Genomic DNA, 27,570 nt, shown 5'->3' with positions numbered 1-27,570 from the left:
AAGTAACATCATTCAAAACGCAGCTTGCAAGGAGCTTTGTTTGATACACGCTTGTTTCAAATGTCCCTCCCAATCACTGAAATACATTGTGCACAGCAGAGCTGGCAAGTACTTTTTAGGGGAATCTAACTACATGTGTTAAAGAACATGTATCACTTCTAGCTCACAAGTGTATTTTCAGAAACATGTTAATTACAAGTGTTCATAACACTACACTATATGTACTATAGAATTGGTATGACTTTCATGCTGAAAGGAAATTTTGGAAATTACAAAGCATTATCTTATTTCTAATACTTTGATAACTTTTGTTTTAACATATAAGGCATAATATTGTCAGCAAAATATTACTCACGGTTTCCCATTGTTCTCTGGCTCTCTCTAACTTCTGAATATTAGTTTTATAAGAACTGACATCAAAGTATAGCAGTTCTAATCAAAAACTTAATCTTTTATTATAATAAGAAATCACTCAGTAGATTTTGATAAGGAAAATGCTGAGGATATAGCAGTTAAAAGGTGCCTGCTTTTAAGAGTTGGAGGAAAATTTATTAACCAGCATATAATAAACAGACAAATTTTAAGAATTAGTAGAACTTCAATCAGGTAAGTGCTATGAAGATAATCTCCCAAAGAGACAGGGCTCTACAACTGAGAATGGTGAGAGAGGACTATTTCTTACGATCTTTGTCCTTTTTTATATTGGCGCAACCCTGAGTCTGTGATATTTCAGAGTCAGCCTTCATTTTATAAAAATTCATGATTTCTTCATCCAGTTTTCTTTTCTCCTCCTCAAGTTTTATTGTCTCCTCTTGCTGGATTCTTTTAAGACGTTCAAACTTGTCCTGTAGCTGTGAAACAAATATGCATTTGTGACTCAAAGCTCCATGTGTGGGTATCCCTGGGAACATGCTTGACTTCTTTCCTGGTTATCAAACATATATTAATCATCAAAGTAGAGTTTGATCTTAATAACAATCTCAAAACTTTGTTTAAAATAAACATTCACATATTTAAAAAATTCATCAATTAAAAAGTGTCTCCCCATTGAACCAAATGAAATAAAAGCTATGGCTATAAACAACATAGTTTTTTATTGTTTGTAAATATATTTTTATTGATTTCAGAGAGGAAGAGAGAGACAGAAACATCAATGATGAGAGAGAATCATTGATCAGCTGCTCCCTGCATGTGAGACCGTCACCCAGGCATGTGCCCTTGACCGGAATTGGACCCGGGACCCTTCAGTCCGCAGGCCAACACTCTATCCACTGAACAAAACTGGCTAGGGTAACACTCAGTTTTTTAAATACTTGTTTTTCCAAATGATATCTATTTTCTCACTCTACACTTCCCCATAAATCTCTTCAAATAAAATGTGATAAATTCATGCTCATTAAAAATATACACATTGAAATATAGTAGGAATGATGAAACAATTGTTAAGACTTTAAATGATACAGACCTTTTCTTCTTAAGTGAAATTAGCATAATTATAGAAAAAAAATTCCAAACACCTCATTCAGTTACTTTTTATTTACTTGTGAGGTTGTATTTAATCTGTGGGATTTAAAATAAATATAATCAGCCATATGAAAGAGTCCATTAGAGTTGGGCCTAGATCTTAACACAATTTCATTCAACAATGTAAGGATTGCTTGTATGCATCAGAGAAGGTATGGCTTATATATACTAATAAAAAGGTAATATGCTAATTTGACCAGGAGACCTTCTGGACTTCCTTCCAGACAAAGACATGGTGGCAGGGCTGAGACACAGGTGGTTAGGGGTGATCAGGCCAGGAGGGGAGGGCAGTTGGGGGTGATCAGGCCGGTAGGAGGGGGAGTGAGCAGGACAGTAGTGGGGGGGCAGTTGAGGGCAAGCAGGCTAGCAGGCAGAGTGGTTAGGGGCTATCAGGCAGACAGGCAGGTGAGCAGTTAGGAGCCAGCAGTCTCAGATTGCGAGAGGGGTGTTCGACTGCTGGTTTAGGCCCAATTCCACAGGGATCGGGCCTAACCCGGCAGTCAGATATCCCCCGAGGAGTCCCAGATTGGAGAGGGTGCAGGCCAGGCTGAGGGACACCCCCCGCTCCGCATGAATTTCGCACACTGGGCCACTAGACTATAATAATAAAAGCATAATATGCTAATTAGACTGCACGTCCTTCCAGACTACCTTCCTGACAAAGCCACGGCAGCAGGGGCCAAGGCAGCTGCCACGGCACTGGGGGCTGAGCCCCTTGCATGAATTTCGTGCATCGGGCCTCTAGTATGGCATAAGAGTCTAAAGGACAAGTTTATTTGCAGCTTAACTTTTTGAAAAACAAGTAGACCGGGGGATTCTATTGCCACAATATTAACCGTCTGGTGTATATGGCTGTGAAGAACACACACACGGGGTGAGCACCAGTGGTTTTCAACCCTAGGTGCTCATTAGAATTATTCAGTGAACTTACAAACCTCTCAATGTTCAAGCTGCACAAGATCAATTACATCAGATGACCTGGAGCTGAAAGCCAGGCATCAATGCTTAAGAAAATTCCCCAGGTGATTTTATTGTGCAGCAAAGGCTGAGATCATGATTCTAAATAAAGATTCTTTTTTCCTTTCCTGGAGTCAGATGTCTCTTGGAATCACATCTTCAGCCCTGAGAAGCAAATGAGCATCTAGATACAATGGCAAGAAGAATGATTGGAAAGGCTGGGGATGTGAGAGTGTGGTATCTGTAAGTGATGGCAAAAATCACTGTGGAAATGTTTCTTTTAAAAATGGGAGCGTGAGCCGAAACTGGTTTGGCTCAGTGGATAGAGCGTCGGCCTGCGGACTGAAGGGTCCCAGGTTCGATTCCGGTCAGGGGCATGTACCTGGGTTGCGGGCACATCCCCAGTGGGAGATGTGCAGGAGGCAGCTGGTCGATGTTCCTCTCTCATTGATGTTTCTAACTCTCTATCTCTCCCTTCCTCTCTGTAAAAAATCAATAAAATATATTTTTAAAAAATAAAAATAAAATAAAAATGGGAGCGTGAAAGTAGAAATCAGAGAAAGCTAAACTTCATCCTAGTATACAAACATTTCAAATATCAATGACTCTGGTGAAAAGCCTGAACTTTTTCCCCAAGCAGGTACAAAGCAAGGATGTATGTTCTCATCACTCCCTTTCAACCTTGTATTGGAAGTCCTTGCTAAGGCAATAAGACAACAGAAGGAAATAAAATATTTACAGATTGAGAAAGAAGACATAAAACTGTCTTGTTCACAGGTAACATGTTCATCAATGTAGAAAATGCAAAAGAATTGACAAAAAGAACATCCTGGAACTAAAGAGATTATTGCAAAGTTGCAGGATATAAGGTTAGTTGCTTTTCTTAGCAAGGATCTACAATCAAGATTACTCTGCCCAAGAAAACTATCATTCAAAATTGAAGGACAGATAAAGAGCTTTCTAGACAAGAAAAAGCAAAAGGAGTTCATCACCACCACCAAACCAGTATTCCATGAAATGTTAAAGGGTCTTCTTTAAGAAGAAAATAAAAAATATGAACAATAAAATGGCAATAACCCTAGCAGGTTTGGCTCAATGGATAGAGTATTGGCATGCTGACTGAAGGGTCCTGGGTTTGATTCCGGTCAAGGGCACATGCCTGGGTTGTGGACTCAATCCCAGTTGGGGATGTGCAGGAGGCAGCCAATCAATGATTCTCTCTCATCATTGATGTTTCTCTCTCTCCCTTCCTCTCTGAAATCAATAAAAATATATTTTAAAAATGAAATGAGCCGAAGCCGGTTTGGCTCGGTGGATGGAGCGTCGGCCTGCGGACTGAAAGGTCTCAGGTTCGATTCCGGTCAGGGGCATGTGCCTGGGTTGCGGGCACATCCCCAGTGGGGGATGTGCAGGAGGCAGCTGGTCGATGTTTCTCTCTCATCGATGTTTCTGACTCTCTATCTCTCTCTCCCTTCCTCTCTGTAAAAAGTCAATGAAATATATTTTTTAAAAAAATAAAATAAAATAAAAATGAAATGAAATGGCAATAGATATCTATCAACAATCGAATCTAAAGAAACAAAATAAACAAACAAGCAGAACAAAAACGGAATCATAATGACTGAGTGCCTGCTCCACGCTAATCTTTGTTCTAAATGCTGAGGATACAGCAGCTAACAGGAGGGTCAAGGTGCCCGCTTTGATAGTTAGAGGAAAATATACAATGAGCAGACAAATTTTAAAAATTAGTAGAACTTCAACCAGAGTTAAGTTCTATGAATAACAAGAATTTTTTGATAGTTACCAGATGGGAGGAGTTTTGGGGGGACAGGCAAAAAAGGTGAAAGATTTAAGAAGTATAAATTTCCCTGACTGGTTTGGCTCAGTGGATAGAGTGTCGGCCTGCGGACTGAAGGGTCCCAGGTTCGACTCCGGTCAAGGGCATATGCCCTGGTTGCGGGCACAGCCCCAGTGGGGAGTGTGCAGGGGGCAGCTGGTTGATGTTTCTCTCTCATCAATGTTTCTAACTCTCTATCCCTCTCCCTTCCTCTCTGTAGGAAATCAATAAAATATATTTTTTAAAAAAAGAAGTATAAATTGATTGTTACAGAATAGTCATGGGGGTGCAAAGTACAGTATATGGAATATAGTCAATACTAGTCTAATAACCATGTATTATCTCAGATGGGTACAAGATTTATTGGGATGATCACTTAAGTTATGTAATTTCTAATCACTGGGGTGTATAAGTGAAAGTAATATAATAATGTATGTCAACTGTAATTGAAAGTAAAAGATGATTGAAAATTATATTCCAAAATTTTTTTAAAAGGTTCATTGCTTTTCTATATATCAGCAATGAATAGGTAGAATTTCAAATTAAAACACAATACCAATTGCATTAGCACCCCCCAACATGAAATACTTTGGTATAAATCTAACAAAATATATACAAAGCCACGTAAGGAAAACTACAAAACTTTGATTTTAAAAATCAGAGAAGAGCCCTAGCCAGGTAGCTCAGTTAGTTAGAGCAACATCCCAATACACCAAGGTTCATGCTCACTTCAGCAGCACACATACCAATACACCGAGGTTGAAGGTTTGATCTCCGGTCAGGGGATATACAAGAAGCAACCAATGAACTCATAAATAAGGAACAATAAATCAAGATATATATCTCCCTTCCCCTCTCTCTCTCTCTCTCTCTCTCTCAAAATAAATAAATACAGTAAATAATTTTAAATCAGAGAATAACTAAATAAATAAAGAGATATTCCATATTTGTGGATAGAAAGACTACATATTATTAAGATGTTAATTCTTCCCCACATATTCTAGAGCAGCAGTTGTCAACCTGTGGGTCACGACATTTCACAGGGGTCACCTAAGACCATCGGAAAACGCATATATAATTACATATTGTTTTTGTGATTAATCACTATGCTTTCATTACATTCAATTTGTAACAATGAAAATACATCTTGCATATCAGATATTTACATTACGATTCATAACAGTAGCAAAATTACAGTTATGAAGTAGCAACGAAAATAATTTTATGGTTGGGGGTTACCACAACATGAGGAACTGTATTAAAGGGTCGCGGCATTGGGAAGGTTGAGAACCACTGATCTAGAGATTCAACACAATCCCAATCGGAATCCCAGCAAGTTATTTTATGGATATTGACAAACTGATTCTAAAGTGTATTTGGCAAAACAGAAGGCCCAGAAAGCCAGCACGATATTGAAAGAGAACAAAGTTGGAGCACTGATGCTACTTGACTTCAAGATTGGCTATAGAATTCTAACTAAAGCTGCAGTACTCAAGAAGTAAATGCACATATGCATAGTTCATTGATCTTTGACAAAGAAGCAAAGGCAATCACTGGAGGAAAGACAGTCTCTTCAACAAGTGGCACTAGGGGTGGGCAAACTTTTTGGCTCGAGGGCCACAATGGGTTCTTAAACTGGACCGGAGGGCCGGAACAAAAGCATGGATGGAGTGTTTGTGTGAACTAATATAAATTCAAAGTAAACATCATTACATAAAAGGGTACAGTCTTTTTTTTTTTCGTTTTATTCATTTCAAATGGGCCGGATCCGGCCCGCGGGACTAGAACAAGGGAACATGTACAGGCAAAAGTATGAATCCTTTTTACCTAACCTAATGGAATTTCTGTTGCTTATAGTTCAATTGTCCCTGACTGAAACATCTGGTATACAGCACTTGTTTCTATGGAAAAAGAAGTTCATATTTCCAATTTATCTACTAAAAATAAATATTCTTTCATTAATCAACATTTACCTGCTTACTTATAAAAGTGTAGGAAATTTTCTAACTCAATAATAGCGTTAGGAAGTACATGACTTCACAGAAGCCACTAGTTTGAATGTGTAATAAATTAAACTTTATGTATGAAAATTCAAATTATAAATAAAATAAAAATAAATATGTTTTACAAATTTATTTTAGGGCTTATTAAAGAGAAAATTGCCTAAATGCACTAGAAAAAAATTATAGATTATAATTTTTTAAAGGCTGAATTCAAAGTCTATATGATAAATAGCTACTTTTTGAAAAATAGCAAATCATCTTCAAAAACATCAACTAGCCTGGCCAGTGGGGCTCAGTGGTTGGGCTTTAACCTATGAACCAGGAGGCCATGGTTCGATTCCCAGTCAGGGCACATGCCCAGGTTGCAGGCTTGGTTCCCAGTGTGGGGCATACAGGAGGCAGCCAATCAATGATTCTCTACCTATCAATCTCTCCATTCCTCTCTGGAAAAAAAATCAACTAAATTATTGGGATTAAATACCCTAAATTAATAGGACATCTAAAAATGAACACAGAGAGAAACCAAGATGGCGGCATAGGTAAACAACTGAAACTGCTGCCTTGCACAACCACTTCAAAAATACAACTAAAAGACAAAAAGGACATCATCCAGAACCACAGGAAGGCTGGCTGAGTGGAAATTCTACAACTAGAAGGAAAGAGAAAAGCACACTGAGACTCAGAGGAGGTGTGGAAGTAAAGTGCAGAGGTACGGAGGCGCACGCCGAAAGGGCTGGCAACTGAAAAGGCAGTTGTCTTTTTCAATTGGGAGGGAGTCTCAAGCTCCCAAATGCTCTACTCCAGTTCTGGGTGAGTCTCTGGGGACCCAGACTCATACGGGGAGAAACTGGACTGTCTGGCATCAGTCGGAACTTTAGGGTGGCTTTCTCTCAGAGGTGCTTGCAGCGATTACCGTGGGACACTGAGACCCTGGGCCTCTTAGGGCAGGGCTGAGGATCAGCCATAGCTGTTTGCTCCGCCCTGTTGATCCCCTGAGACCCTGCCCCACCCAAGCTGTGCACCGAGGCTTTTGCATATGAAAGGCCTGGCCCTTTGCAATCTAAAATTACCTAACAAACTGCAGCTGGGTCAGAGAGACCCAGAACATCCAAAAGAAGGCCCAAAGCCCCACAGCAGCTTGCACTGCTTCACAGCTGGGCCTCATCTGGGCACCTCCAAACCCCAAACAAAGAAGAGGAATCTGCAGATCTCTCCATAGCTCCTGCTAGGTAGCCTCAGGCAGAGGCTAAATTAGCACCTCCTTAGATCCAAGAGCCAGTGTACCCAGTGGTCAGAGTGGGACCATCCAGATTACAACTCCTCCGATCCATAAGGGACACACTCAGGGGGCAGACTCAGTGAGCACCAAAGCCCCACTGAAGCAAGTCTTGCCCCAGAAGGGTGTCTCCAGAACAGAAGTTCTCCCACTGTAGACACAGCTGATTCTCACAGACAATTGGCCTGGAGGTCAATTCCTCCCAGTGATGCCAACTACAATCAAGGCTTAACTACAACAAGACCGTGCACAAAGCCCACAAAGGGGTGCACCAAGAGTGTCCACCTCAGGTAATTGGGGAGGCTGAGCCACTGGGCCCTATAGGACACCTAGCACAGAAAGCCACTCTATCAACACAGCAAAGCATAAAAAATGCCGAGACAAAGAAACAGGTCACAAATGACAGAAATGGAGGAAAGCAAACTACTGGATATAGAGTTCAAAACCATGGTTATAAGGTTTTTCAAGAATTTTCTAGAAACCGCCAATAAATTTAGTGAGACCCTCGATAAATCTAGTGAGACCCTTGAGGATATGAAAAAGGATATGTAATATCAACTAGAAATTAAGCATACACTGACTGAAATAAAAAATATTATACAGAGATCCAACAGCAGACTAGAGGATCACAAGAATCAGGTCAAAGATTTGAAGTACGAAGAAGCAAAAAACACCCAACCAGAAAAACAAAAAGAAAAAAGAATCCAAAAATATGAAGATAGTGTAAGGAGCCTTTGGGACAACTTCAAGTGTACTAACATCAGAATTATGGAGGTGCCAGAAGAAGAGAGAGAACAAGATATTGAAAACCTATTTGAAGAAATAATGACAGAAAACTTCCCCTACCTGGTGAAAGAAATAGACTTACAAGTCCAGGAAGCACAGACAACCCCAAACAAAAGGAATCCAAAGAGGACCATACCAAGACACATCATAATTAAAATGCCAAGGGCAAAAGACAAAGAGAGAATCTTAAAAGCAGCAAGAGAAAAACAGTTACCTACAAGGGAGTACCCATACGACTGTCAGCTGATTTCTCAACAGAAACTTTGCAGGCCAGAAGGGAGTGGCAAGAAATATTCAAAGTGATGAATAGCAAGAACCTACAACCAAGATTACTTTACCCAGAAAAGCTATCATTCAGAATTGAAGGTCAGATAAAGAGCTTCACAGATAAGAAAAAGCTAAAGGAGTTCATCACCACCAAACCAGTATTATATGAAATGCTGAAAGGTATCCTTTAAGAAGAGGAAGAAGAAGAAAAAGGTAAAGATAAAAATTATGAACAACAAATACATATCTATCAACAAGTGAATCTAAAAATCAAGTGAATAAATAATCTGATGAACAGAATAAACTGGTGAATATTATAGAATTAGGGGCATAGAAAGGGAGTGGACTGACAATTCTGGGGGGGAAAGGGGTGTGGGGGGTGCAGGAAGAGACTGGAAAAAAATCGTACACCTATGGATGAGGACAGTGGGGGGGGGGGGGTAAGGGCAGAGGGTGGGGTGGGAACCGGGTGGAGGGGAGCTATGGGGGGGGGGGGGGGAGGAACAACTGTAATAATCTGAACAATAAAGATTTAATTTAAAAAAATTAAATTAAATTAAATTAAATTAAAATAATAAATAAATAAAAATGAACACAAATTATATCAAACTACAAATACTTGCTTCTTTTTCAGCTTCTTTAAATGCTATTTCTTTCTCCATAACTCGCTGCATAAACTTATGCTTCAATTCTTCTTCTTCCCTCTGGCATTGTTCATGGAACTCCTTTCTTTTGGCTTCATAGATCTCTTGAATACTAAAAAGAATATTTTATTAGTTTTATATTAAAATGCTAATATAAACATGTAAAATATATATTCTACATTAAGTCCCATAAAGAGAAATGGGAATTTCTATATCATGAGATGTAAATATGAGATGAGTGCAATACTGAATATAAGAGTACTGTATATAGAGAATATAGCCCTTGCTGGGTAGGTTGGTTAGAGCATCAACTGGATATGCCACAGTTGTGGGTTCAATCCTGGCCAGGGTATATACCAGAAACAACCAATAAGCCCTGGCTGGCAGCTCAGTGTTTAGAGCATCAGTCTGCAGACCGAAGGGTCGTGGGTTCGATTCCCAGTCAAGGGCATGTACCTGGGTTGCAGGTTTGATCCCCAGCCCAGTTGGAAAGCATGTGGAAGGCAACCAACTGACGTGTCTCTCTCACATCGTTGTTTCTCTCTCTTTCTCTCTCTCTCTCCCTCCTTCCCTCTGAAAATCAATGGAAGAAATACCCTTGGGTGAGGATTACAAAAAAAAAAAGACATAACCAATGAATGCATAAATAAGTGGAACAGCAAATCAATTGCTCTCTCTCTTTCTCTCAAATCTATTTTTAAAAAGAATATATATATATATATATATATACACTAGAATTTTGAAAACAGTTATATTAGGGATTTCTTCCTCCACCACTTTTTATGATATCATATTTCTTTACATCTTTTCACAATAAAATTTGCAAGAATCTCTAATTTATGCGATTCTCAAAATAATTAAAATAAAGCCAGGTATCTTTCAAACTTTGATTCGTTTAAGATAGCCAGTTCAACTTTGGTTGTGCTCAAAGTACCAACACTAATACAACTGTCATACTTTTGCAGCACAAATCCTATTTCCCTTCAATATAGCTAAATACACCTGCTCTCCAACCATTTCCACTTGGTTTCCATGGCAGTGCAATGCTGCTTTTCCTCTGTCCTCCATCCAGTCCTCCATACTCTTGGCATCCTCTCAATATCCTTTGCCAACCTGTGCTAATATTTTCCAACCTCCTTTCTGAACTTCTCTTTTGGATATAGTACACTTTAGCGTATACACATAGTGGGTACACATAAGTTAGCATATAAATGAGCCCTTGCACTGTGCTACTCTTATAAATGTTCTCTAAGTCTGAAAATGATGAAAAAAACACACAAAAAACATTCAGAATAATTGGCGATATGAGAAGAACAGTTCTTCTCATTCCAAAATGATTGTATCTCATGATAGTAGGGGCTTTGTAAATCACCCATTAGCTTGTTCTAGCCAGGTCTGTACTCACCTACGCGGCTGGTTGTCTGGGCCCACATCAGTGAAGCCCATTTTCTGCAGTCTGCAGCGCCTGTAGCATTCATAGTGCTTAGTGTGGGTTACTTCTTTCAGGTGTTCCGTATTTGTACAAAGAAGCATATCCCGGAGCTTAACAAAGTCACAGTGATTCTCATTTTCCACTGGGCAGAGAAATAATAAAGCCACAACGCTTTATCAATCTCTAGCACTCAATAAGTTTCATCAAATAAATGTATGCATGAAAGACATTCAAAATAACAGCTATAAGATCATTCTGGTGAATAGCTAAAATTGTTTTCACCATGTAACTATGTTTATATGGTACATACCAATTATAGACAGAGTTTATTAATAAACCAGAAAATTTGCTTTAAATTTATCAGCCAAAATAGAAATATGAAACAATAAAATAATGTTATGTTATATTAAAATATGGCATGTTTTCACTAATAATTATGTTAATAGTTTACAAGCTACCCTCAAGGTATTTTACAGAGTGCTAACAAAGAATCAGTACAATTCCGGTAAAGTAAATAATTTCATTAGGTTAAGTCCACTCACATAAAGATCTTTATAATTGTGCATGCTTAAGTTATCATATCCTATTTATACAAGATATTTATGAGACCAAATTAGTCAACATTTAAAATAAATCAATAGCCGAAACCGGTTTGGCTCAGTGGATGGAGCGTCGGCCTGCAGACTGAAGGGTCCCAGGTTCGATTCCGGTCAAGGGCATGTAGCTTGGTTGCGGGCACATCCCCAGTAGGAGATGTGCAGGAGGCAGCTGATCGATATTTCTCTCTCACCGATGTTTCTAACTCTCTATCTCTCTCCCTTCCTCTCTGTAAAAAATCAATAAAATATATTTAAAATAAAATAAAATAAAATAAAATAAATCAATAAATTCACATGGCTCTCTCTTGTGTTTGTCACATTCAGAAGACTGAGTACAACATATTGTGTTTGATATTGTAACCAAATTTAATATTCACTAAAATATGTTCTTTTTAAACTATGTTTCATAAATTAAAAAATGTCTGCCTAACCAGTGTGACTTGGTGGTGAGCGTCAACTTATGAACCAGGAGGTCATGGTTCAATTCCCTGCCAGGGCATATGCTCAGGTTGCGGGCTCCATCCCCAGTAAGAGATGTACAGGAGGCAGCCTATCAATGATTCTCTCTCAACATTGATGTTTCTATCTCTCTCTCTCCCTCCTTCCTTTCTGAAATCAACAAAAATATGTTTTTAAAAAGACATCTTGTTAAAAAAAATTTTCTAATACATCAATTTAAAAAAACATTTGAAAACTAGGACAAGTAGAGATAATCCAACCCCCAATAATTAGTATTACAAGCATAAAAACTAGACAACAAATGACTGGATATCACAACATTCCAACTCACCATGATGCTAGATAACAAATAGGAATGTCTAAATATAATCCAAAGGTAGCAAGTTATATTTTTTTATTTTTAAAATAGCTTATAACCCTTTTTTTCCAGTGACCACTTTACAATGTTTTATAGCCCTAGCCATTTGGCTCAGTGGATAGAGCGTTGGCCTGCGGACTGAAAGCTCCCAGGTTCCATTCCGGCCAAGGGCACAGGGCACATTCCTGGGTTGCAGGCTCGATCCTCAGGAGAGGCGTGCAGGAGGCAGTCAATCAATGATTCTCTCTCATCACTAACGTTTCTATCTCTCTCTCTCTCTCCCTTTCCCTTCCTCTCTGAAATCAATTAAAATATTAATAAAAAATTTAAAAAATAAATTTGGTAGTAATTAATTTGTGTAATATGTTTTAACACTAGTATGTAGGCTTCAATATGTTCCAAGTTCTTTGGCTCAAAGCACTTTCCAACATTCTGAATGTGATGGTTCATGCATAGGGAGACAATGTGCAGATGGAAAACGTGTCAATAGGAGGTTCTGTGTAGCCTCTGTGGGTTTCTGCCTAAAGCACCTTCCAGCAAACTCTTATGAGAATAAATCATAATCAAAGTAAGCATGAGCCTAAATGAAACAGAGTCTGTGCTCCTTACTAGTAACCGTTAGTTTACTGTTTAGCAACAGTTACTAATATTGGAACAAGTTAAAATATTTTGAGGTTATGACAATATAGGATATTTATAGTATATATCAATGTCATTATACTATATATAGTATACAACATATATATACTATATATACAACATATTTACATACAACATATATATCTACACATACATATGACCAGTCCAGAGCAAGTCTGCTCACTGTCATAATATTTACCTTGTAAAACTCCCCAAGGATAGAGACGGCCTCTGACCATCCTTTTTCCAACTTTCACCTCATCCATACACCCCACTACAGCAAAAGGTAAGTGTTCCTATGAAGGAAGGACAATTTTAATCATGTCCTTATACCAACATGACATATGCTGTTTCTCTTATTTCTGTTATGGAAACAACAGAGACAAGAATAACATCACAAGCTTATTCAAACAAGGGATCTACCGGGCCTCAGATTTTATGACTTGGCAGCAAATATGTGCACAGTGATTTCTGCAAGCATTAGTGTCAGGTCCTGAAAACTATCTACTGAGTAGAGCCTAAACCAAGGCATTATGCTGTGGGAAATACAAAGAGAAAAGATTTTTAGTAGACAAATCATTTTTCTCACATTATCTTTACCCTGAAACACAAAAATAAGGTCAGGAAAATAATGTACAAATCACTTTTAACTCCAGTATAAAGTTAAAAGACAAAAGTATTGAGAGTAACTATAATAATTAGTTCATGTATATACAATATAAAGTATATTGATAAATAGTGCTCTATATTATATATACATATTCATACATGGACATGTATATGAATTCTAAATACAATTAAAGGGTCACTTTAATCACGTGATGGTGAGTCAAGGGAAGTCTGAAAACTGAGGCCATTCAAGGGAGATTTGGAAAGAAGATAAGTAAAGTTTTGAACAGGATGCAGCCGCAGAATATGCAAGATTTTAATGATCTGCCAGAAGTTATATATCTGGTATATACAATGTCTAAGGTAAAAATTGTTAAGCATTATGTTGAATATTTAATAATTAACAGTAGTCTACTCATTGGTTTTAATGAAAAATTACTCCCTATGCATTCTTTGGTGTACTATTCGGTAAGAGAGGCCAAAATCTTTAAGACAAGATCTAAAGAAAATGTAATACAGGAGAATAACTTTAACATTTACATTGCTTTTTAATTTCCAAATCTACTTAGTTTTGATATCTTAAAATAAATGGGGTCTGGGAGGCCAGTCAAGATGGTGGAGTAGGTAAACTCTGTGATCGCCTCCTCCCACGACCACTTCAAAGTTACAAGCGAAATAAGCCAGTTGGAGAAAGATAAGCATCACATGATCTCACTCATTTGTGGAATACAATGAACAATATAAACTGATGAACAAAAATAGATCCAGAGACGTAGAAGCATCAAACAGACCTTCAAACCTCAGAGGAAAGGCAGGGGAGGGTAGAAGTGGTGGGTAAGAGATCAACCAAAGGACTTGTATCCATGCATATGAGCATGACCAATGGACACAGACAATAGGGAGGTGGGGGCATATGCAGGGGGAGAGAGGTGTGTGTGTGGGGTGGGGGGGGGGGGGAGACATATGTAATACTTTCAACAATAAAGAATTTTTTTTTAATTACAACTAAATTATAGAACCATCAACCTGGAGAACCAGCTGAGGACTAGCTGAACAGAAGTCCTGTAACTAAGGATATAAGGAAGAAGCCATGTGAGACGGGTGGGAGATGTGAAGACACAAAATGGCTGGCCCACGCCCGTGTCTGGCAGTTGAGAATTGGGAGACGTAGCTCAGCTGCAGAGGAGCAAGGGGCCCCAGCTGCACCACGGGTCCCCAGCCTGGAACACTAGTGCTGGGAAGAGGAGCCCCCACAACATCTGGCTGTGATCATCAGTGGGGACTGCATTTCTCTGGGTGAGACAGAAGGCTCTAGAAACCCAGGCATCCTCTTACAGGGCCCGTGCACAGACTCACTTGCTCTTGGCACTCTCCCGGGGCCTTGTGGAGGGACAGCAGCTTGGGAGGTGCCAGAGACATAAGGGAGAAACTGAGTTGTGTGGCTTCAGGGCTGGAGGGACAGCTGCCATTGTCCCTGTGTTGAGCCCTTCCCCCACAGGCCCAACTATGGCTCTGCATGAGGTTGGTAAACTCCACTCACCTCACCCTGTTGTCTCCCTAAGACCTCACCCCACCCAACTCATGCACTACCATAGGCCATTATTATATGTTTTGAGGGCATTATTAAATAAAATAAGGGTCACTTGATGAACAAGCACTATAATATCACAAGAGTTGATCTGATAACCAGGATGGCTACTAATGGGCAGGTAACATATAAAGTATAGATATTCTGGACAAAGGGATGATTCACATGCTGGCCAGGATAGAGCAGAATTGCATTAGATTTCATTACAATACTCAGAACAGCATGCAATAGACAACAAGCATATGAAAAGACCAGATATCATATAATTCCATTCATATTATATGTCCAGATCAGAGAAATCTACAGAGAAAGAACTTAATTAGTGGTCACCAAGGATTGGTAGAAAGGAAGGCTCATAGGTAGTAGTGGAGAAGAGCCGGCTGTATGAGGTTTATTTTAGATAGGCGGTTCTCAACCTGTGGGTCGCGACCCCTTTGGGGGTCGAACGACCCTTTCACAGGGGTCGCCTAAGATCATCGGAAAACACATATATAATTACATATTGTTTTTGTGATTAATCACTATGCTTTAATTATGTTTAATTTGTAATAGTGAAATTGGGGATCACCACAACATGAGGAACTGTATTAAAGGGTCGCGGCATTAGGAAGGTTGAGAACCACTGCTTTAGATGATAAAAATGTTCTAAAATTGGTTGCAATGATGGTTGCACACATCTTTAAAAAGACTAAAAATTGTTGAATTGTATACTTTAATGGCTATGTAAATTATATCTCCATAAAGCTGTTAAAAAAAATAATTGATTCTCAGTGAACACTTTTCAAAATCAAGAAAGTAAAACATTTCCCTGGCCGGTGTGCCTTGGTTGGTTGGATGTTGTCCTGTGCACCGAAAGGTTGCCAGTTCCCCATTCAATTCTCTGTCAGGGCACATGGCTCAGTTGCCAACACAATCCCAAGTGGGGTCGTGCAGGAGGCAGCTGATCAATGATTCTCTCTCATCATTGATGTTTCTATCTTTCTATCCCTCTCCCTTCCTCTCTGAAGTCAATAAAAAGTGTTTTTAATCTTAAAATAAATAAAACATTTTTCACACTGGATTTTGGAAAAATACCTTATTTATAGTCTCTTGGTCAGATAGAAGTGACAGTATATTACTAATATTGTTACTTATAAATTATATTTGATTTCCACATGTAAAGTAGAATTAGCATTAAATAGAAGCTTACATTCATTGAGGAGTTCATTTGAGCAGTAGTTTTGTCATCTATTGGGAACTGGTATATCTGGATGCCATTACTAATCAATTCATTCATTATCTTACTCTTAAATGTCTGTAAGTCATTTTTAGAAATTGTATCTGCTTTGGCAATCAGTGGTATAATGTTCACCTGGTAAGAAAGAAACACAATCTCACTATTGAGAATTTGTTGTTAACCCTGGAATTTTTACAGTCAGAAACTTCAAATATCTGACAATAAATATCTAGATAATCACTGACTATCATGCTTTCCTCACAAAATTGCTTTCCAAAATATTCAGTTCTTTTGAAGATATATTTTTATGAGAGTTCAAGCTTAGAAGTCTTAATTTTTGTTGTTTTCTCAAACTTTCTATGTTTCTAACACATCAGGAGGTAGTAAACTGTAAGTAGTAAGATGATATAATGTATTTAATTCATTAACAATTTGGTTTCTTATATAACTGAGTGAGAAAAAGCAGAAGAAACCTTTTCTCAAAATTATAAACAATTTGTCCTCTACCTGTCATTCATTTGTATCACCTTCTTCATAAATTCATCTTGCTTTTGAATAGATCCTTGCTCTACCTGCATGTCTTTGCAGATAGATTTGCTTGTGGTTTCCAAAGACCACCCAAAAATAATAGACTTTTTTTTATTGCCATACTCTGAAGGCTAATCGTGTGTGTTTATATATAGCACCTTGCTAACAAATTTGTTTGTAATTTGTAAAAAGGAATTATTTCCATATACCATATTTCAGGTTGAAATGTATTCATATTTTCTTTCTAGTTCTAAAATATAATTATTCCTGTCTCCTTGTGTTTACAGCTTAATAATTGAACTTTGTAGAAAATAACAATACGCAAAATTCTAAAATGTCTTATTACTGTTATAATAAGATACTTTGTTAAAGCATAACTATACAATGTCAAGTTCTGTGATATAAGTAGAAATGTGTTTTAGATTCTTCAAAGTATCTTTTTTTTTAAATCCTTGTTCCAATCTAGGGCTTCCATGTTGTCACATAAATGTTCAAAATTTTGTCTAATTTTATAATTTTAAACAATAGCTTCCACAGTAAAAGCAGACAGCTGCTAAGATAGATTCAAGTCTAACATAAATGGCTTGGGTTATATTGGTGACAAAGCTGGGAAAAGAAACCCTCCATAGCAAATCATTAACACATAAAAACGAAAACTTTCGCCTGGCTGGCGTGGCTCAATGGTTGGGCATTAACCTATGAACCAGGAGTTCACGGTTTGATTCCTGGTCAGGGCACATACCCAGGTTGCAGGCTCAATCCCCAGTGGGGTGGGGAGTGGGAGGTGGGGAGTGGGGTGTGGAGGAAGTAGCAGATCAATGATTTTCTCTCATCATTGATGTTTCTAACCTCTCTCTCTCTCTATTCCTCTCTGAAATTAATAAAAATATATTTAAAAACAAAACATCAGTGGTACCAGAGAAATGTTAATGGGATCATTTCAATTTCAAAAATATGGGCAAATGACCACAATCTGAATTATCATTCAATCACAAGAAAAACTAAATTTTTATTTTTTTAAAGCTGCATCTCATTATCCTAATGCATTTTCTAATGAAATTTCTCTAGAAAGCAAGGTAAGATGGAAATTTATCAAATGCTGCTATGGGCTGAATATGTCTCTTCTCCCCCCATGCATATGCTGAAGCCCTAACCCTCAGAATGGTCTGAATTTGGAAACATAATCGTTAAATGGGCCCTAATCCTATCTTACTGGTGTCCTAATAAGTAGGGGAAACTTGGACACACAAAGAAACACCAGATGTGTGCATAACGGAAAGGCCATGTGAGAACACAGTGAGAGGGCAGCCATCTGCCACCCAAGGGGAAAGGTTTCAGGAGAAACAAAATTTGGCAACACCTTGATCTTGCACTTCTAGCCTTGAGAATTGTGAGAAAATGAATTTCTGTTGTTTAAAACCCGTAAGTCTGCGATGTTTTTTAATGGTGTTGTTGGGACACTAATACAAATGCTTTAAAAATTAATGGAAAAAATAGGACACATCACCAAATAAGTTCTTAGATGAGAATGGCTGAAAGATATATATTCTCTCAAAATAACGATCAAATCTTGATCGGTTGATGGATTTACCAAACACACCTTACTGTCGATGGTCTTCAAGGTTAATAGATCAAGGGCCTTCAGAGAATGTCCCGTGGGTGCGATGAAGAAAAGGCACACGTGGACACGAGTGTCATGGTAGTCAGCAAAGGAACGTTTAATTTTCAGTTCTTCTTGAAAATAGGCCTCAAATTGAGCATCTACGTAGGAAACTATGGGTTGGTAGCTGAAAAAATGAGTATTTAAACGTTTAGCATAACATAACAATAACATCTGAAGTCTACATTTTTACCATTTAGTTAATAGTTAACATGTGTACTCAATAGCTTTCACATAAATAAAAATGTGCATACCATGTTCTTACAAAGGTAACAATCACAAACCAATAAAGGCCCATCGTTTTTTTTTGTTGTTTGTTTTTTTGTGTGTGTGTGTGTCCAGGTGTTTTTTAATTTCAGAGAGAGGAAGGGAGAGGGAGAGAGATAGGAACATCAATAATAGAAAATCATTGATTGAGTATCAATCCCAAAACCCAGGCACATGCCCTGACCAGCAAAAATACTGTGATCTCTTGGTTCATGGGTCCACACACAACCACTGAGCCACCCCGGCCGGGAGCATCCAGGCTTTAAAGAAGTTTAGGTTGTGTTTCCTGGGAAGAACGAGTCCGACTGTTTAGGAACTGGTTTTCTTTAAAAGGATGGCCGTTTTACAGCTTTACTCCAGATCCTATTTTTGATGCGCTGCATGCCAGAATACCTATCTACTATCGCATCTTGCCCTTAGTTCGGACCAGTGCTCACCGAGAAAGATGGAGGGGTGCTTGGGGGCATCTGTCAGTCATTCTGGAACAGCCCACATGCAAGTGCAGTGCACTCGAGGCTTCGTACACCAAGCGGCTCCCAGCCCCTGTGTCCATTCTCCTTCTGAAAGTGAGAAATGGACAAGCTTTCAAGGAGAAACGGGGTTGTCCTGTGCTGCCTGCAGGGACAGGGAGCCTCTTGGCAAACTGGTCTCAGCCCGGCGCTGAGCACAAGGCCTGGGAAGTACTTGGCCTTGGACGGGAGACTCTCCCAGACCAACTGTAACGGAGATGAAAGCTTTAAAGGCCCATCGTTTACATCGTTTACATGTTTCTAGAAATGGCAAAATGATCTTTCAATTCAATGTCATCCCAATCAGAAGCCAATTTCTATGTGTATATAGAAGTACAACAGACCAAGAGTGGTCAAGACATATTAAAGAAAACCAAGGAGATATAATCTTCATATGCCAGGTCTCATTATGAAGCTGAAATAATACAGTATGGCAGCAGCACGAGAATAGATAGACTAAAGCACAAGAGAATTTTTTAATGTGATAGAACGTTTCTATGTCACAGCTGAGATGGTGTAACTCTATGCAATTTAAAAACCTACACTTGAAATCTGTATGGTTTTATTAACCAAGGTCACCCCAATAAATTCAATTTAAAGGACCCTGAAAGGGCGAAGGCTAGGCCCTCCACCTTGCCCCAGGGTAAAGGCTACACCCTCCATCTTGCCCCAGGGTAAGGGCTACGTCCTCCATCTTACCTTGGCCACGTGTTTGGCAAGGAGCTTCTTCCCGGAAGTCTAAGACTCTGCTAGCCACACCCAGGAACAAGACATCGACTTGTGCCTGGCCAATCGGCAGAGCACAGTCCTTTCTCCTCCCCTTACTCCAACCCCCCCTATATAACCGGTCTCTAGGCGGGGTTCTCTCTCTCTCAGCCACTCGGTTTGCCGTGGTGTCGGTGAGTCTGGTGGATGGGGAGCTCAAGCTAGCTTGAAATACAGATTCTTATGCTTTTGCATCAGATTGGATGGCTCCCTGATGTGGTTTCTTGGGAATCTTGAAATCTGGGCATAACAGACCCCACAGAAATATACACCATAAAAGTAAGTTTCACTGTATGTAAAATTTCAGAAGAGTGACATCCTAATCATGGCAATGAATACTTCTGGGCTTTTTAACAACTAAAAACCTGATCTATCCACTAACAAAGGTTCCTCTGTGGGAACTGTGGAACCCGCACCATATGCCAGGGAACCAGAAGGAGTTTTGCCCAACTGCACCTCCCTATGAGCTCTGAAACCAGCAGAAGCCAGCAAACCTGCCCGGGCCCCACTTTCAAGCAGTCAGGGGAAAACTGGAGAGTGTTTACTTGCGCAAACACCCACAGGTGAAAGGTATTTGTAGAAATTCAGCAATCAAGATGGGAGATTCCATTGGAGCACAACAAAAAGAATACATCTGGCCCTAGCCAGTTTGGCTCAGTGGATAGAGTGTTGGCCTATGGACTGAAAGGTCTTGGGTTCGATTTCGGTCAAGGGCACATGCCTGGGTTGCGGGCTTGTCCCAGTAGGGTGCGAGCAGGAGGCAGCTAATCAGTGATTCTCTCTCATCGTTGATGTTTCTATCTCTCTTTTCCTCTCCTTTCCTCTCCGAAATCAATAAAAGAAATATTAAAAAAAAAAAAAAAAGAATACATTTGAATGCGTTGGAGAAGGTAAGAGGAACTTTGCTAGTGTCGGCCTTCCCTCAAGGCAGCACAACCTGGGGCTGAAATAGCTGGTAGCAATCTCTCCCGGGGCAAAGGGAGTAAGTGCCTAACAACCTTAGAGAAATGCCCTTTTCCTTCCAGCAGTACCCAGAATACGGAGGCAGGAACTCCATAAAGGAGGGAGGGAGGAGATTGGGAAAGAAGCAGATAAAAACATCATAGGGGCCCTGACTGGTTTGGCTCAGTGGATAGAGCGTCGGTCCACGGACTGAAGGGTCCCAGGTTCAATTCCGGTCAAGGGCATGCACCTTGGTTGCGGGCACATCCCCAGTAGGTGGTGTGCAGGAGGCAGCTGATCGATGTTTCTCTCCCATCGACGTTTCTAACTCTCTATCCTTCTCCCTTCCTCTCTGTGAAAAATCAATAAAATAAATTTTAAAAAAATCAAAGGGCATGAAGTGCATTAAAGGGTCACGGTCCGCGCTGACTAGACTCAGGACTTCAGCAGGAATCTCACTCATGAAATTGGAGAGAGCCTCAGCTTCTGATTCCTGCACTGGGCCTGTGGGCACTACCAAAGGTCAAGTGCGAAACTCACACATCTCCCCATTCTGCAGCTGCCTCTGTGTGCACACACTGTCCAGTGCCATTGGGAGAGTGAAATGTGCTCAGAGATATCAGACCAGGCTCTGTGAGCAGGGGAGAAACCACTTTCTGAATAGTTTGATCTATAGAAATGCTTTCTGGGGGAAAGGAGAAGTTTCCAGCAGTCAAACATATGAGCTGTGAGAACTAGAGAAGAAATAAACTCTTAAGACTTTCTCCACAATAGGGAGAAAGAAATGTGCAGCTGGGATAGCATACAAGGCCATAGAAAGCCCAGATACAACAGGACCAAGGAACAGTCTATTGCACCTGACTGCAACTAGCGAAGATTTGAGGATGTGTCTGCTACTTCAAATGTGAAAGCAGCAACGCGAAACTCCAAGGAACATGAAGCCTCAAGGAAATGATCACCACAAGTAAGAAAAACTTTTAATTAAAATAAGAGCACACTCACCTGGCTTCTTTGGTCATTTGATCACCATATCCCACTGTAGTCACAACAGTTAATTTCAACTGAACATTGCTTTCCTGGAGTTGATATGTCTGAATTTTAAGTTCAACATTTGGGCAAAAATGTGAGGATTTTTTTTCTCTCGAATTAGTATTAAACAGTGTGTCAATCAGTGTTGATTTTCCGAGTCCAGTCTCCCCTGTAATAAACATAGATACAGTACATAGGAAGTAACACTCTGAAGAAGTAACACTCTGAAGTGGTTTAAAGGGTCCCACATACTCCAAAGACAACGATGTCCTTGAAAATATACATGCTACCCCGGACACCTTCGGTCATTAACATAATATAGAAAGAAAATATACACAAAGTTGTATCAGATTTTGAAGAGTACTGAAGCATTTAAAGAAAAAGTGTGTAGGTAATATGGCTAAGAAGATGGAAACTAATATAAACACGAAGGTATGTTCTTGAATAAACAGCACCAGTTTTGCGCTGCTGGAAGATAAGTTGAAATGAGCATTTGGAAAAAATTAAGTAATAATTCAGAGGAGAAGTCTGGCACTTACCCACACAGAGAATATTAAAAGAGAATCCTTGTTGAATAGATTTATTGACCAACTGATGAGGCAAACATTCAAAACCAAAATGATCCAGCATAGTTAAGCAACGGATATTCTCTTCTTTTTGCTGAAAGAAAACACAAGTTAAAAGATTTTAATCAGAATAGAAAATATCATTTGAAGATCATTATAATATTTCTTTTTTTAAATATTTTTATTGTTTTTTAGAGAGAAAGGAAGGGAGAAGGGAGAGAGAGAGCTATCGATATGAAAGTGGAACATGGATCATCGATTGGCTAGGTGCCTCCTGAACGCCCCCTGCTGGGGTTCGAGCTGAAACCTGGATATGTGCCCTGACAGAGAACATTTCTCTCTGTCTTTCCCTCTCTCTTCCACTCTCTCTAAAAATCAATGGGAAAATATCCTCGGGTGAGGAGAGAGAGAGAGAGAGAGAGAGAGAGAGAGAGAGAAAGGAAGGAAAGAAGGAAGGAAATGAAATAAAGATATTTTATGCAAATGGAAATGAAAGAAAATCTGGAATAGCAATACTTACATCAGACAAAATAAACATTAAAACAAAGGCTGCAACAATAGACAAACAAGGTAATTTCATAATGATGAAGAGATCAATCTAACAAGAGGATATAACTCATAAACATGTATGCACCCAACATAGGAGCACCTAAATATATACAGCAAATATTGATGGACATAATAGAGTATAATATAACATAAGATGATGGATATAATAGCTTTAAGAAAAACATTTGTATTAAATTCTGATTAGTCTCAGAATTAACTCACTCTTCTCATGTCAAAATAAGGGTTAAGATCTAAACTGTCTCTCAACAGTTGATGGTTGAATGAACAGTGATTAGAAGGGAAGGGACCTGAGCCCTAGATACCAGGAATCAACCAAAGATTAATTGATAGGAATTCCATGGGGCTTTCATATTTAAAGAGAGTGTATTTAGCAATACCAAACTGAACATTTAATCCAATAAGAAATTTTTTAAAAACTTAATTCCTTACTATTTGTGCTCTTAGAAGATAGGGCTTTATAACTATATGGTAAATTCTTAGTTCTTCTCTACTTATAAACAGAACATTTTGATCCATATAACCTGAAGATTATTCCATTTTTTAAAATATATTTTATTGATTTTTTACAGAGAAGAAGGGAGAAGGAGAGGGACAGAGAGTAATATCGATGAGAGAGAAACATTGGTTCAGCTGCTTCCTGCACACTCCCAACTGGGGATGTGCCCGAAACTAAGGTACATGCCCTTGACCGGAATCAAAACCTGGGACCCTTCAGTCCTCAGGCCAACACTCTATCCACTGAGCCAAACCAGTCAGGGCATGAACATTATTTTAATGTAACAATAATAGATTTGGACACTCCCCTGTCCTCTCTGGCCTAGACTCCCTTTTAAAAGAGTTTTCTCATTTTTAACTCTGTAGCTCAGGGAGGTGTCAGATCAAAGTGCTTTGTGTGTCAAAATATAGAACAAAATATAGCCCATTGTCTTATCAAGAAAGGACCTGCAACCTTGGCCTCATTAGCACCAAGTTCTTACCACAGAACAAACAGCACGCGGGGATTTCCATAGCATCATCACTATTACTGAACAAATGTCTTCTGATGGGCTGAAAGTTCTTTCTTACAGTGTTTATTTTTACAAAATGTCCATCTTATGTAGAAAACAAATATTTCAGATTCTACTAATTTGGAATTTGTGGTTATTCAATTCTTGTCCTTGAATGCACCTTTGCACCATGCACAAGTAAAGGAAATGAAGAAGTAAACAAGGTAGTATATAAAAATAAAATGTTTAACCGACTGTTAAAAGGATTACTTCACGTATCTTCACATGAAACTGAAGTGCTAAACAAAGATTATTTTAATCCCTGATAACAAATACATCTAGCAAATGAGATAATGTACATAAATTCATAGTTTGTAAACTATAAAAATCTCTACAAGTTCTGATAAGCCTTGACGTTAACTGTGCTCACTGAACTCTGTTTTTCAGGGGCACTGGGAAAAGTTAGCTGACTAAGAAAATTCACTAGTCATTACGAGCCTTCTTGACCGTCACTTTTGCCTCTGTTTGCTCTGTACATTGAGAACATTTAACTAGGTAAGTTTCACATTTTTTCACACTCCAATATTCCGTAAGTCAGGAGTCTTACTTATGAAAAGCCTACAATTTGAGTGAGGATGAAAACCATTCAAAAAATGTGAAAATATTTGTTAATGTCATACCAAGTACCAAAATTATACAAAAGTAAATATAGGAACTTTGAAGAAGGATAGAAGACTGTGGTGTGAAGTAGTTAAAGATAATTCAAAAAGACTGCAGATAGCAGATTGCCTCCTAAAGACGGGATAATACTGATGGAGGAGGTGAGTATTATGAACAGGAGATGAGTATGGCAATGAGCTTAGCGGCAGAATTACGGGCTACTGTATATGCCCTTGCAGTAAGGAACTTGCACACTTAAAGGGAAAGATTTAAATTGGGAAACTGGCTCCAGCTGGTTTGGCTCAACGGATAGAGCGTCGGCCCTCGAACGGAAGGGTCCTGGGTTCAAGTCCAGTTATGGGCATCTATTGCAGGCATGATTGGTCCCCTCAGACCTCAATGGACCATACATTAAGCATAGTCATTGAATGGCTTTAACATGTCAACCCAGCTTTTTGAAAAATGTTTTAATTTTTCTCTTTTTTTGTACTAAAAATAAGTTTATTGATATCTTGTCACCATTGAGGAGAAAGGAGGGGGTTGAGTTCTGGAGGTCAGACTGCAATGGGAGGCAGGGGACCCAACCTATACCTCCCCTTGAGAACTCGACCCCCTCTCCCCAGAATACAGTCTGCTGTACCCTCATTGTCATCCACGTTCTGATTTGTCTCGCAGCCCCCACTCCCTCCAAAGTCTGGATTGGGAAGCGGGGAGGCCCCCCCCCCTGACAGATCAATTCTCTTCAAGTCAAGACCAGGAGCGATCAGGGAAGGGGGCATGTGCAGACCCATGAGGTTCCCTCTGCAGCCCACCAAGGGCAATAAGAAATAACATAAAATTGATGGCTTAGAAGTCAGGGTTAAGGAAAGCAGCCAGGCAGACAGCGCTGTACTGGACGAAGGGCTGGGGGCCCATCAACAAGGGCCCCCTCGAATTAATTTTTTTTTTAATAATCTTGCCAGTTTTCTACAATCGATTCCATCCTTTCCATCCTTTTTAAGATACACGGTAACCAAGAAAATTCTCCATATTAATCTTACTAATTTTATGGCAAAACTCTAGATACTAAGTTCCTTAAAATAGCATATTATAGTGGTAAGCAAGTGAAGCATAAATTATAATTTAGTTTATGTAATCTTTTATTTGGTTTCCCTCTTTTTAGAAAAAATATATTAAGGTTTAAAAAAAGCTCTATTTGCATGTGCATGTATGTATATGTGCATATGTGTTTATTCCTGTGTTTCAATATTAAATTACCTACAGTATTAAAATATCTTGATTAAGGCACAGTTGGTACTATATTTGAAACATAAATAAAACAAATCAGAGAATTATTTTCTAAAAAAGATAGTTTGGTGGTTAAAACTAAAATATAGAAACACCTGTGTGTTTGAAAAAAAAGAGAAAACACCATAAGACACAAATGAATACTACTTAATATAGTTCAATACTCATGTATATATTTGACATTTTGGTCAAACAGAATTCTAAAACCAAGTTTTCACCCATTTGGACATACTATTCTCTCTTTCAGTGTAGATTTTTATGTAAGTTACTACATATTTTCCCCTAGAACAGAAGCTCGTCTTAAAATGGAACTTGGTTCAATCTCCCACTCAATAAAGCAATAAATAAGTAGCCACCCAACCACTTCCAAAAATAAGCTTCATTTGAATGTTACTTATTCTCAGTACATAAAGTTCCACAGACATTTGCATCCAAACAGCACTATTCTTGTTACCCAACGGGAGGCTCTGGAGTTTAATTTGTCATTCTTTGGTGTTAAACGGGAACAATCTCTTGCACCACTAATAAGGTCTGCAGACTCAAGAAACATGCAACAATTACTTAAACATCATCGATGCTTCACTCCAATCAGCATAAAAGTTAATTCATATCCAAGCATAAGCCTTTCTCATCTAGGTTCATCTCGGTTTACTGAGTCAGTGTTTTGAAACTATACAATCTTGCTGAAGTACAGAATGAAGAGTTCTATCTAAAAGATGTACTCAACTGTGTCTTCATCATCGGGAATTTGCTTGGATGTGCACACTGGTTTTTCTTCCATGTCAGACTGAAAGCGCTGAAAACAAAGAACAAGACCCTTTAAAAAACTTTTTGTAAAAGGCAGTATTCCCACAACATAATTTAGATCAACAAGGGAATCAAATATAGACATTATCCCAGGTTTGGGCTTTCAGTCCACACTGTTGATCTGCTTTTAACTGTGGCTGTTTGGCTATACAGGCTTTTATATAACGTATAATATTCAATGTCTAATGTACAATAATGCATTCAGCCACAAACGTGAGAAAAGCATCCAACAAAAGGTAAACTCCCTTTTAAAATCAACAGGACAAAGAACATTCTTCTTTAAAGGGCTCTCTGAGCATGAAAGGAAAATAGGGAATATTGCTTTAAAAAGGTGCCAAAAGAACCAGGTAGACACTTATAAGTACTTACCTTTCCAGAGTAGATTACCAGGGGAGACTGGAGTGCTCGAGCGTACTTACTGAAGGAGAATTGAGGAATCAGAGCTTATAAAATCTGAACAAGTTTATTAGACGCTAAACAAGTTCATGATAGTGTCACTTACGAAGTATTTACTATGTATCTGGTGCCTATATGTTTTACCTCTTTTCATCCGCATTACAGTTAGGAAATGCATAGATTTTCATTGCCATGTGCCAGGTGACAAAATTCAGATTCAGGAAAACTAAATTGCTTACCTGCCCAAGAGTTCAGCGATGCCGCAGACACAGGTCCGAACTGACTCCAAAGCTGGTGTTCTTTGTATTTATGGACCAAATCTTCCCTGATTTGCAACGTTGGAACCAGGGAGGACAGATACAAGAGAGCACGTTGTACTGATTTGTCAGCAGAACTCCCTTTGA

The 27,570-nt window shown here is 39.0% G+C and overlaps 1 protein-coding gene across 1 annotated transcript; it reads right to left on the bottom strand.

The window, feature by feature from the left end:
* Positions 1 to 671: 671 nt before the first annotated feature.
* On the bottom strand, positions 672 to 26,744 carry SEPTIN14 (septin 14). The gene is made up of 9 exons (XM_070411547.1): positions 26,691 to 26,744; positions 22,434 to 22,554; positions 21,868 to 22,063; positions 18,323 to 18,509; positions 16,168 to 16,329; positions 12,981 to 13,077; positions 10,700 to 10,868; positions 9,274 to 9,406; positions 672 to 851 (listed from the first exon to the last, which is right to left on the bottom strand). The coding sequence occupies exons 1-9, from the start codon at positions 26,742 to 26,744 to the stop codon at positions 672 to 674; spliced, it is 1,299 nt and encodes a 432-aa protein (XP_070267648.1).
* Between the last annotated feature and the right edge of the window lie 826 nt (positions 26,745 to 27,570).

Source organism: Myotis yumanensis, unplaced genomic scaffold (genome assembly GCF_028538775.1).
Source record: "Myotis yumanensis isolate MYYU_CA2020_CCGP unplaced genomic scaffold, mMyoYum1.0.hap1 SCAF_4, whole genome shotgun sequence".
In the NCBI taxonomy this organism is placed as follows: Eukaryota; Metazoa; Chordata; class Mammalia; order Chiroptera; family Vespertilionidae; genus Myotis; species Myotis yumanensis.
This window is presented reverse-complemented; position numbering and strand designations above follow the sequence as displayed.